This window comes from Monodelphis domestica, chromosome 1 (assembly GCF_027887165.1).
Source record: "Monodelphis domestica isolate mMonDom1 chromosome 1, mMonDom1.pri, whole genome shotgun sequence".
Taxonomy (NCBI): domain Eukaryota; kingdom Metazoa; phylum Chordata; class Mammalia; order Didelphimorphia; family Didelphidae; genus Monodelphis; species Monodelphis domestica.
Genome location: NC_077227.1, coordinates 65202718 through 65216041, shown reverse-complemented (window position 1 = coordinate 65216041; position 13324 = coordinate 65202718). Strand labels below are relative to the sequence as shown.

Genomic DNA, 13324 nt, shown 5'->3' with positions numbered 1-13324 from the left:
TAGATTTCAAGTTAAAGTAGTTTATGATAAAAGATGGTAAAATGGTGTTACTCTGACCAAGAGCCATGAGAGTGACTTCCCCAATGTGCATTTTGTACATGGATATGACCCTATAAGTCAATGAATCAAGCAATAAATATTTTCAAGTATCTTTTATGTGTTAGGCACTGTATATAAGCACTAGTGTTATTCCCTTTCCTGGGACCTTCTATGAAAAATATGAAGCTATTTCCATCTTAGCCACCCTAGTAAATATATATATTTTGATATCACACTTTCTGAAAATAAAACAGCAGGGTTGCTTCAGCTCTCTATTTCCTCAGCCTCTGAGATCCCTTTCTCCCATTGGTGAGTTGCTTCCAGAACCTCCACTTTGAGGAAAGGTCTAGACCAGTCATCCTTTATTCCCTAGATGTTGCAAACCCATCACCAGCACAGATACCTTGTTTCCTCTACTTTTTCAGCTCCCTTTTGCATGCTGCCTACTTTACTACATTAGAATGTAACCTCCTTGAAGGCAAACAGTCTTCTTGCTTACTTTACCCAATGCTAGCACATGATAATTGCTGAATAAAATTTCTTGAGCTTGAGTTAGTGTCCTCTTCCAAGGTGTTGTCATCAGTGGATCAGACCTTTGAGCCAAGTCTCAATTCCACCCTCTGGAAAATCTTCCCGAGAGATATAGTCATTGCCCATTCTCCATCCATATGCTTGTACGTCACCTCCAGGAGGTTTCTATCCCATACAGAAAGTTAAGATTCCAATGCACACCTTCAACTGCAGTGTTACAGTCAGTCAAGAGCATTTTTTAAGTAATAATGATGTACACTAAAGATACAAAGAAAGGACAGGAGGAGAGGAAACAGACCTCCGTCTCAGGGTCAGAGTCAAATGGGATAGACAACATACAAATAATCATGTCCAAATAAGAGATAGAGAGACATATGTGTGTATATGTATATATACATATGTGTGTATTCATATATGCATGCACACACACACACACACACACTGGAGAAATTGGGGAAAATCTTAAAGAGAAGGTATTAAGACTAAGGAAGATCCAGAAAGTCTACTTGAAAAGGGTAGGCTTTTAGCTGAAGCAAAAGAAGGAAAGTCAAAAGGAGGAATGAGGAAGGAGAGAGAGAGAGAGAATAAAGAAATGAAGTGCCTTGTATAAAAAGAAGCCATTACTCTGAGAAACATGGGTTAAAATGGAAATAGCTTTTCAGTGGATACAACAAACATTGGCCTTGGAGTCAGAAGACCTGAATTTGAATACTACTTTGGACATTTACCAGTTTATAACCTAGGATAAGTAATTTACCCTCTCTCAGCCTCAGTTTCTTCTTCTATAACATTAGGAAAAATAATAATACTTACTTTACAAGGATGTTGTGAGGTTCAAATGAGATCACACATATAAAATGTATATGTATAACACATATAAAGGCTTCAGAAACCTTTAAGCATTATAAAGATGTTAAACAACTACTAAATAATCATAATTTACTTCCGCCTATTTAGTACTTCAGGATTTACGAGCACTTGCCCCACAAGAGCACTTTGGGGTAAATAACATGAGGATCCCTATTTTACAGAAGAAGAAATAGAGACTTTGAGATGTGACTAGCTAATAGGTAAAAAGACGCATAGCTGGGACTGAAACCCAAGGCTTCTGGATCCAATGGTACTAGGCATAATATTGTCTAGCATTTATATGAAATTTTAAGATTTCCAAAACATTTTACAAATATCATATAATTTGTTCCTCAACCCCCCTGGGAGGTAGGTGTTATTAATATCCTTATTTTATAGTTGAGGAAACTAAGGGAGATAACAATTAAATGACTTAATGACTTGTCTTGGGTTGCATAGTGTCTAAGACAAGATTTGAACCCAGTTCTTCTTCCTGACTCCAAGTTCAGCATTCTATCCAATGTACCACCAGCAGCCATGTCTTGTATACTTTTGCATTACAGCATGCCACTCATGTTCCAGAGCCACTAACTCATAGGATAATTAAATCTCCCAATTAAAAGGAATCTCAAAGATCATTGATTTCAGCCTCTAATACAAAGCAAGAAATCTCCCTATATTACTAGTAAATAAAAAACATTACTGACAAATGATTGACAATACTGCCACTATCACCACCTCCCCTCGAATACTTACAGTGACAGGGAGCTCACTAAGTTTGAGAGAAATATCTTCTTTAATCATGGACAGCTCTTTTTAGAAATTTCTAGAAATTTAATTTATATGGAACTACCACCGATTTGAAGGGAATATTCCTAACTTTTTTAGGTTATTAGCATTAATTAATCTATTTATTAATTCACTCAATTGCAGACTTACAATGTACCATGGACCTTGTGGTCTTTCAGGACACAAAGAATATATAATCTCTGCCTACAGTAAGAGCAATTGGCCACTCTTTCCAAAATCTTCCATTCAGATAGAATCTTAGACAGAATGGGCTACTGGTCAAACCTAGTATGTATGATAATTCCAAGTTATTTAAACTACTCACTTGGAGAGATGTAATAGTACATGAACATTATCTCATTATTGTTATTGGGGGCAACTAGATGGTGTAATGGATAGAGCCCTGGGCTTGAAATCAGGAAGATTCATCTTCATGAGTTCAAATCTGACCACCAACACTTACTAGATGTATGATCTTGGGCAAGTCACTTACCCTGCTTGTCTCAGTTTCCTCATCTGTAAAAATGAACTAGAGAAGGAAATGACAAACCAGCCCAGTAGCTTTGACAAGAAAACTCCAAAAGGGATCACAAAGAGTCAAGACACGATGGAAGAATAATGTCAAATTGTTGTTAGTGTTGAAGAAGGGCACCTTCTAAAAATTTTTCATTGCGATCCTGTCCTCCTATATGGCACCTCCTGTTTAGCTGAACTGCTCCGCCATTGCCTTTAATAAGGAACTTACATTTCAACTTCTATCACCTATTGGAGCACTATTCTAATATTAAGATGCTGTGATTTTTTTCTATAGCAATGTTCCCTGTCCTTACACAGATTCTAATTCAACAGTTTAGTAAAAAGTCTTCCAATGTTGCTGTGGTTGAAAAATTAATCACTGGGAAACCAACCTGGCAATGCGCCTTCAGAACTTAGTGATCCTGGTCCTCGGACGATGGGTATTCAGTTCATCACTGTACTCTAAGAACATTAGTGAGCAATTAATGCCAATTACTTAAAACATGCTTATTTGTCCACATTAGAGGACACATAAAAACATTCATGATTCTTAAATGCCCAATCCAGAGCCACCACACTTAGATTCCAGCATCATATATTAAATATTGCTTGGCTTGGTGAGTTGAGTGATAGTAAAATTAGGAGTGGCAAGGAGGAAACTGGGATCATCACTCACTCTGATAATGGCAAACATCGTTTATCTAGTCTAGCCAACTTTAAAGCACCAAACCCATCAAGAAGAAGAAAAGCAATTGATTACTCCCAGATAGGTGAGTCTGAGGCAATTTGGTTGGAAATTAAACACATCACCTGTATGGACAGTAAGCTTTAATTTTGCAAATCCGAATGTTTCAAGATAATGAAACTTTAATGGAGTTCAGACTTTTCCTTTCCCCTTTTCTGAATCTGTTTTAAATATGCTGTGGTCATCACTGCAGAAGGATGATTAATGACTTGTTAAATATTTTAAACTTGTTAAAGTGGGCTTGTTAACTGATCTGCATTTCATTCTGTACCCTGATTGAATCATTCATGAAAGTCACACTTCTTAAGGGCTTTCTGTGATTGCAGTTAAACATGAAGAGATTTTTAACCAAATGGCATCCTGGTATTCAGAGTGGCTGCCTGTCATTTCCCATCCTTTGAAATCAGTAGCACAATAGAGAGTGTGTCAAAGGAAGAACTCAAGCTGTCCCAGAGCCAAGTTATATTTGAATCCTCTGTCTATGATGCATGAAGAATGATCACAGAAAGGGCAACAAGGTTGCTCAGTGGGTTGAAAGCCAGGCCTTGATACTGAAGGTCCTGGGTTCAAATATGGCCTCAGATACTCCCTAGCTGTATGAACATGGGCAAGTCACTTAACCACCATTGCCTAACCCTTACCACATCTCTGTTTTCAAACCAATACATAGATACATTTTATTATTTATTGTTATTTTATTATCTATATTAAAAAATGATCACAGGATCACTGCCGAAGAGCAAAAAAGGAACTCCCTTTTTGGTCTTAGAGGTCATCATGCCCAATCATCTCATTTTACAGATGAGGAAACTGAGGCACAGAGAGATCGAGGGATTTGCCTAGGACCACATAGCTAGTAAGTGCCTGACGTGGAATTTGAACCCAGGTATTTCCGACTCCAAGTCTAGAATCAATTAGAAGGCAGTATCCAGAAGATACTTCCAAAGGCACAGAAAGAAACATAGTATTAAAAAAAAAGACTCAGAGTCACAGAAACAAATCTCAATTCTGATGCTTACTTACAAGGTGACCTTATGATATTAGGACAAATCATTTCCTCTCTCTTCCTCTCAGTGAACTTATTTATAAGATAAATAAGCCTGACTAAAGGACCTCAAAGGTCTTTTCCAGTTCTAAATCTATGATTATTATTATGCTCCTGATGTTTGGAATTCTCTACCTCCTTATCTTTCCTTCCTGGATTCTTTGTCAGCAAAAATTCCACTTTCTACAAGAAGACTTTCTTGACCTCTTCTCCTCAGTGCTAGTGCCTTCCCTCTGTTGATTATCTCCAATTTATCCTATATATCCTACTTGTAAATAATTCTTTGCAATGTCACCTCCATTAGATTGTAAGCTCCTTGAGGGCAGGACTATTTTTACTCAATACTCAGCCCAATGCTTAGCATATAGTAAATGCTTGTTGACTTATTTATGACTATTTTAGATGATTTAAGAAATAATGTACAGATAAATATGATTTCCAGTTCCTGCATTTGAGGAATTTTTCATCTACCTTGAAAAAAGAAGAAATACGCAACAACAAAAAAGGAAAAAGGAAGAAATGTTGCATATTCTGTTAAATAAAGGGTAATGGAGTCCAGTATATCAAGAAGGAAGAAGTTTCGGCTCCTGGTGAACTAATAGATAATCACACCTGGCATATATCTCCATGTATAGAAACAGACTTCACCAAGTCTAAGTTATATGGTCCAGTATTGTCCTAGGAATAAGGAGATTTTCATCCTAAATTCCAGCTCTGCCTTTAATTAGCCCTGTGATCTTGGGCAATTCACTTATCAAAAACTTCTCACAGATCAAAGAATGATATCATCAATTCCAACTAATATTTGAATAAGAACCCCCACCTCCACCCCCCAAGACATCCCAATAGTCACTTAGTATTTATTTAGGAATCAGGAGCCCAGTGCTTCCGGAAGGAAAGAAAAAAAGCTGCCTTCTTCATGATCTAATGTGGGCTGAGAATGATTGCTTTCTAGGACAGGGGTAGAGGAATATCTCAACTGTGAAGCTACCACCTCTCCCTCAAAAAAACAAAAATCTGAATTGTTTCATTTCTCTAAAACCCATTCAACTAAACCCGGCAAATATCACCATTAGATCTATGTCCCAAAGATATCAAAGTAAAAGGGAAAGGGCCTATATATACATAAATATTCATAGCAACTGCTTTTGTGGTGGCAAAGAATTGGAAATTGAGGGGATGTTCATCAACTGAGGAATGACTGAACAATTCATGGTAAATGATTGTGGTGGAATACTATTGTACTATAAGAAATGATGAGCAGGGTAGTTTAAAAAAAAACTGAGAAGACATATGAATTGATGCAAAGTGAAGTGAGTGGAACCAGGAGAATATTTTACATAGTAACAAGAATATTGTAACAGTGATCAACTGTGAAAGATTCAGCTACTCTGATCAAGACAATGATCCAAGACAATTTCAAAGAGCTCATGATGAAAAATACTATCCAACTCCAGAGAAAGAACTAATGAACTCTGAGCACAGATTGAAGCATACTTTTCACTTTATTTTTCTTACTTTTTTATTTACAAAATGACCAACATGGAAAAAATAGTAAAATAAATATTTAATAAACTAAATTATGGCCTTTTTTCTCTGGATTATCATTTTAAATCAACATAGTAGAAAAAAAAACTTAAGTAAACAATTGACAAGAGGATATTTGGCCATTCCTATTAAAGAAGCCAGCCCCCTAACATAATTGATTGCCTACCCTATGGGAAAGGCAGTTCAATTATTCTCTACAAAGAATTTGGAAAGACTCTAAATTATAGTCCAAAAAATGAGTAATAATAAATGAACTTCTTTGGTTTCCATTCATTCTCCAACCCACCTATCAGAGTTGAGTTTCCAATTATATTCTGAGTTCCAGAAGAAATCCAATAATCTATTAAATTCATGATTACCTTTTCAAAAACTGTCAAGCTTAGCTGCCATAGTGTGAAGGAAATTTTAAATCCTTTCCCCTTCCTGGAGGCATGTCACCTGCATACACCTATGTTATCTACGTAGGCCACATGATTCTGAACTTGATCTGTACATAACTCTGAATTTGAACTGGAGGTGGAAGAGAGGATAAAAGGGTTGAAGGAGGAAGTGCAGGGCTCTCTGTCTCTTATGTCCAGGGAAGGAAGTTGCTACAGGGGTGCTGCTGGACTATCAAGTGGGAAGCTTTTAAATCTAGCCTAGCTTTTAAATCTCTTTCATCTATTTCTCATCATTTACCTATCCAAGTAATTCTAATAAATTATATTAAATTTTAAGGCTCAAAGTCCTAATTTTACTATTACAATAGTTCTGTTTGGTGGTACAACCTTTATATTTTTATTATATATGGATATGGATATAATATACATATAATATATATATATTCCAAGATTTGAAAGAACCAAAGTGTGGGTGCAAATTCTCTAGCAGGAACTCAAAATTTCAAGTTCCTACTGATAAGGAGAGGGACAATTTAAGCTGTGTTGATGGATCACAGGAAAGGACTGCCTGCCCCAGAACAGAGGAGGAAAATAAAATGAATAGTGATTGTTTTCTATCCCTGTGCAACAACAACAACTGAAGTGAAATGGAAAGCGTTCTGGCCTTGAAATTAAAAGACAGGGGCTTAAGATTTAGCATCAATGGTTACTAGCTGTGAGACCTCAAGTCAATCACTTAGTCTCAATTTCTTTGTACCATTAGAAGTTAAAATACATCAAATCTGATCATGGGTTCCAACCCAATGTAAATATACAGTGTGAATTCAAATAAGGTAGATTACTCTGAGGCATTTCTTATCTGTAGAAACTGTGCCTAGATATAAAAGAAAAAGAATAGCTGATCCACTTATCTCATAGGATTGTTGCAAGGGAAGTGTTTTTGGAAAGCTTAAAACTCAATGTGGAAACCTTAAAACTCAATGTCAGTGTGAACTATTTTCTTTATTATCTAATCAGGTCCCTAAGGGTTTGGCATAATGAACAGGAAAGACCATAGAGCAGAGATTAGGAAGATTCTGAGTGCAAATGACATTGAAGAAAATATATTTTATATCTTTGCCACTTCACCCAATGGACCATCGGACCTTCTCACCTGACTTTTAGCTGAAACCTGACATGCATATTGTCTCCCCTACTAGAACGTGAAATCCTTAGGAATGAGGATTCCCTCCCATTTACTCATTTGTATCCCTAGAACTTGACATAGTACTTTGCATGCAGTAAGTGTCCTTTTCCATTCATACATTCATCCATCTATATCCTATTCTAGACACTTGGTAGCTATGTGACACTTTTTAAATCTGAATTTCAATTTTTTTATCTGTAAAATGGGAATGATAATAGTCTCCATCTCACAGTATTAATGTGATAATCAAATGAAATAGGGTATTTTAAAATCCTTTAGAATATTAAAGTGCTACATAAATTTAAGCTATTATTATCTGAGCAAAATATTTGTATTATTACCTACCCCTATAGTTGTCTGCAGGAACTGGGGAAGACTGAGGAGAAACACAGAAGGGGAATTAACCTTGTTCTAGTTCTCCCTCAGAGATCAGAACTAATAGCAGTGAGTAAAAATTGTAAAGGGGGAAATTTAAGGTTGATCTTGGGAAATTCCTAAAATTAATAGCTGGTGAGAAGTAGAGTGAGTTGTCCTGGGAAGTAGTAGATTTCTCCTCATTTGGTGGTCTTTAAGCAAAGACTGGATAACTACTTTTAAAATATGTTAGTACTATTAGTTGCTGTTTGGATTCAGTGGCCTCTGAGGTCCCTCCTAGTTCTAGATTTTGTAATTTTGTGACATAGATATAAATCTATGGCATAAATATAATTCACCAATATGTGATTTAGAGAGTAGTCATGTAGCCTCTCAACCTCCATTTCCTCATCTATAACAAAAGAAGTGAACCAGAGATAGGTTCCCTTTAGTTAGAAATTCAATGTTTTTTTTTTTTTTAACTGCCCAGGGACCCACAGTTTTCACAAGAATCATAAATAAGGGACAGTCCCTTAGTATCCTCAGAGAAAAGTAAAGATAAATATTGCTAAATAACTATTGGCCAACCTTGAATTCCTCATGAATCCTTTCTTCCAGAATTTTGGCTGCCTTGCGGTCTTCCATTTCTACTTTCCATTTCTCTGCCAGGATCCGAGCCTTCTCATTTGCCATAGCATCCCGAAACTTCTTTGTGATTTCTGCCTCCTTTTGTCTCCTTCCAAGAAAAGACCAGTAAATATAAGCTTTTATTTTGAAACAAGCAACCAAAAAGAAGAAAACCGTTTTTTAAAATACCTATAAACAATTGCTAACTTGAATTTCTAATATGAGGGAACAAAGACATTGGATTTTGAAACAAATCCTGGATAAAATCATTGGGGGACTACACAGCTTACTTTGTGACAATCTGCAAAGTGTAGTGAAGAGAGAAAAATCTAATACCTACAGTATTATGAGCCTACCCCAAAAATTTTAGTCCTAGCTAATTATGTTTCAGGATGACCCTCAGGTAACACTTGCTAGAAAGTGTCCTATTCTACTCTTCCATTCAGAAAGCTAATTGCATGACTGTCACCCCAGGATCTGCCAGGAAACCAATCCAGTTAGGCCAGGCCTTTTACAAAACCTATTATCTTGCCACTATTTCTGGTTTCCCTTCATCAAACATGGGCCTAAGATGACAGGATTGAGAACTAGAAGGGAGTTTGGAGCTCATTTTGTCCAATCTCTTCATTCATAGGGAAAGAAGGTAAAGTGATTTGCCCAAGATCACTTAGCTAAACAGTGTCAGGGCTGAAATTAAAGTGCAGGTCCTCCATCTCCCAATCAATGCCATTTCCATGACACCATGTTTGCATCCCCTCACCAGAGTTCTTCAGCCTCCTTCTGTGCCTGTTGTCTTGCCCTTTCTGCTATCAGCTCCTCCGAAATCTGTTCATATGGTTTGTCGCCTGGGGCTTCTCCCATAATCCAGACCCAAACTTCACCATCTATCCCATGAAGCCATTGAATGTGTTTACTGTTCGCTGTGATACACACCCCAAAAAAAGGGAGGTGGGGAAGGAAAATAACACAAGGTCAGTTGGTTAAAAAGTAACTGAAGTGAATACATATATTAACACCAAGAGGGGTATTAATTCAGTTTAATAAGTACATATGAAGTGCCTATGATAGACATTGGGGGAATTGCAAAACCAAATGATAACTACTCATATTTATATTAATAAAACTATTTTTTTACAATAACCCTTTAAGGCAGATAGTGGAAGTATTCTTTTCCCCATTTTCCAAATAGGATATTGTGACTCAGAAAGGGATGGTTAACTGCCCATCATAAAAATTTTATGCCATTAATGTAATCAACAAGTGGTTACCAGCTTTCACTCAAATATCACTAATGAGGAGAAATTTAGTACTTCCTAGAGCAGACCATTCTACTTTTAGATAACTCATGTTAAGAAGTTTGCTTGTTTTATTTTATTTTACTAACATCAACTAGTAATTTTGAAAAGCAAAATAATATATTTGTTTAAAGAACAAAAATCAAGAATTGAACCCAGATCTCCTGTCTCCCTAGAGAGCTTTGTACCACTATTCTACCATGCCACTCAGTCCCTGCCCTCTAAAAAGGTATTGTCTGAAAGGGGCTGGAGGATAGAGAATGACCAGACTCTGGAGACATGCATAGAGAAAGCTTCAAGAATGAAATATAAAAAATCAATAAGTTCCCAGTGCAAAAGATGACAATGAAGGGACTTTGAGGCAAAAATGTATAGTTTTTGGTTGTGTTCATCATTAAAGACTGAAGAAGGAGAATATAAGGAGAGTGTGGAAGGAATAAACCTTCTATGTACCAGACTCTGTGCTGTTTTTTTTAGTAAATATTACATTTGATCTATAGCACTTACCTCACAAGGATAGTGTGAGAACCAAAGGAGATAAAAGGTAAACTGATCAGAAAAAATAGCAACGAGAAAGACTAATGGTGGAGGTCTTTAAAGTTTAAATAGAAGAGTTTACATTTAATCCTAGAGGCAACAGGGAGCCACTGGAGCTCACTGAGCAGGAAAGTGACATGGTTTGTAACTGAACCTGGACTTGATTGATTTCTCTTTGGTAGCTATGTGGAGATTGGATTAGAGAGGGAAAAATAGAGGGATCCATTAGGAAGATAATAGTTTTAATAATCCAGAAAAGAAGTGATGGGTGCTGAAAGTAGATGCTGGTTATATATGGGAAGATAAGGGGACAAATATGAAAGATGTTTTAGAGGCAGAATCAATAAGACATGGCAACTGAATGGATACATGGGGTAAGAGAAAGTGAGAATCCAATTTTATGGCACTGTCATGGTGAACCTGAGTGCCTGGAAGGATGGCTCTTGATAGAAGTAGGAAAGTTAAGAAGGGTAAGGAGGAGATAAGAATTTTTGGATATGTTGAGATTGAGATGCCTACAGGAATATTCAAAATGCCCAATAGATAGTTTGTGTTCTATGACTAGAATTCAGGAGAAAGTCCAAAGTTGGATATACACATAAAGAAGTTATCTCTATATAATCACTAGATATAATAGCCATATCAGTGAAGAGCACAGATCTATTTGAATATTACCAGAAAATTGCTCTCAAACTATAGGTGTCTCCCCAGGGCCTGTGTTGGTCCCTCTTCTCTTATCAGTTCATATTTCTTTAGTTGGTAATTTCATTAATTCCAATGGACTAAATTATCATCTCGACCAAATGATTCTCATAGTCTCTATTAATCTAGCCCTAATCTCTTTCCTGATCTCCATTCTGGGACTATCAACTGCCTGTATATCTCACCTGGATTTTCTGTACTCAATATATCCAAAACAGAATTTATTATCTTTTCCCCAAAACTCTCCCCCTCTTCCTAACTTCCCTATTACTTTCATCACCCTCCTTTCAGTCACATAGATTTATGACCCACATATCACCTTAACTCCTCACTCACACTCAACTCATATAGCCAATCCATCTTATTTCTGCTTTCACAGCATGTCTCTCTATATGGGTCCCTTTATTTCTACTTTTACATTGCTACCATGATGCAGGCCCTCATCACCTCATGCCTCAACTATTGTAATGTCCTGCTGCCCCATTCCTTGCCTCAGTTATTTCCCCACTACCGTCTCTCCTCCACTCAGATACCAAAGTGATTTTCATAAAGTCTGAGCTTGACCTTGTCACTCTTCCACTCAATAAACTACAGTGGCTCTCTGTTATTTCCAAGATGAAATATAAATATATATATATATATATTTGACTCTTAATAGTCTTCATCTCTTGCCCTTGCTCTGCCTTTCCAATCTTATTTACTCCTTACACACCAGCACAATGACCTTCTCATTATTCCTCAAACAGAGCACTCCATCTCCCAAGCCCATGCATTTCCACTGGTTGCCCTCCATGTCTGGCATACCTTCCCAACTCACCTCCACCTCTTGACTTCCATGGCTTCCTTGATGGCTCAGCCCAAATCTTATCTTCTGCAAAAATCTTTTTACCATCTGCCTTCCCAATTACTAATGCCTTCCCTCTGAGATGACCTCACATTTACATTTATGTTCATAATTATTTGCATGTTATCTCTCCCAAGAGAATGTAAACTCCTTGAGGGAAGCTACTTTTTTTTTAACTTTCTCTATCCCCACTGCTTAGCAGAGTGCCTGACACATTGGAAGTGTTTAATTGGTTGGCTTATTGTTGATTTGCCTTGATGGATGCTAACACATAATTTTTGTAAATGAAGATGACTTGCTCATTTTCTTTATATCTTCACTCAAAATGATATCCAAATACATACTTACTTGTGCAAGTTCTGTAAATCCTTCAAGAGCTAAAACGAATCCTATTTCTTCCTTTCCATTTCACTAAAGCTGATTTCCTGCTTTTCTAATATTTAACACTTTCAGAGATGGATGTAATGGTGTGTTCTTAGAATTCCTGCTACCTGAAGCTGAGGCTGGTGGATTTCTTGAGCTCAAGAGTTCTGAGCAGCAGTAAACAAACTAATTAGATGTCTGCATTAAACTTGGCATTAATATAGCGAGTCTCTGAGAACGGGTTTAAGAAAGAGTAAGAAGGGCACAATATTGCCTAAGGAGGAACAAAGCAGCCCCAGCAGGAAAACAGAGAAAATAAAAGCTCTCATGCTGATCAAAGTAGGACTGAGCCTACAAAGAGTCCCTGAACATCCAGATTGGGCAAGATAGATCTAATCTTTAAAAAAAATCAATAAAATAAAAATTCAGAAACACTCCCTTACTTCCTCACTTGACCTGAAATTATATGATACCTGATATTCTGTATATAAATGTTTTGTTGTGAATTTCTCCATTTTTGCAAGGATATGTGTGCTATTGACATCTACCTAATTCTTTAATGCATTCATTTCATGGTACAATGGAAAGAACACAGGTTTTGGAGTCAGATAACTTGATGTTTAAATACTGATCCTGCCTTTAATTACCTATGAGATTTTGAGAAAGTCAAAGTCTCCCAGAGCCTCAGTTTCTTCATCTTTAAAATGAAGGTATTACTAAACCCTTAGACTAGATGACCTCTGAGGTCCCTTCCAGCTCTGAATCTAGGAGCCTATGATCTCAATGGACTTGAGAATTCATCAAGTCTACCATTATCACTACCACTACTCATCATTTTTGGTAAGAAAACTAAATTTCAGAAACGAAGAATGATTTGGGCAAGTTGACATGTGCCATCCCATGGCAGGGCCAGGTTTCGATGCCAAGACTATTACCCCAAATTCAATGACAGTTTTCAAATAGATTAAAAGTAT

At 36.8% G+C, this 13324-nt stretch overlaps 1 protein-coding gene across 1 annotated transcript in view; it reads right to left on the bottom strand.

Annotated features, from left to right (window-relative positions):
* Positions 1-13324, bottom strand: part of SH2D4B (SH2 domain containing 4B) — a 207711-nt gene that overhangs the window by 122041 nt on the left and 72346 nt on the right. The window contains 2 exon segments of the mRNA XM_056800181.1: positions 8571-8718; positions 9370-9529. Of these exon segments, the coding sequence (XP_056656159.1) occupies positions 8571-8718; positions 9370-9529 (308 nt within the window).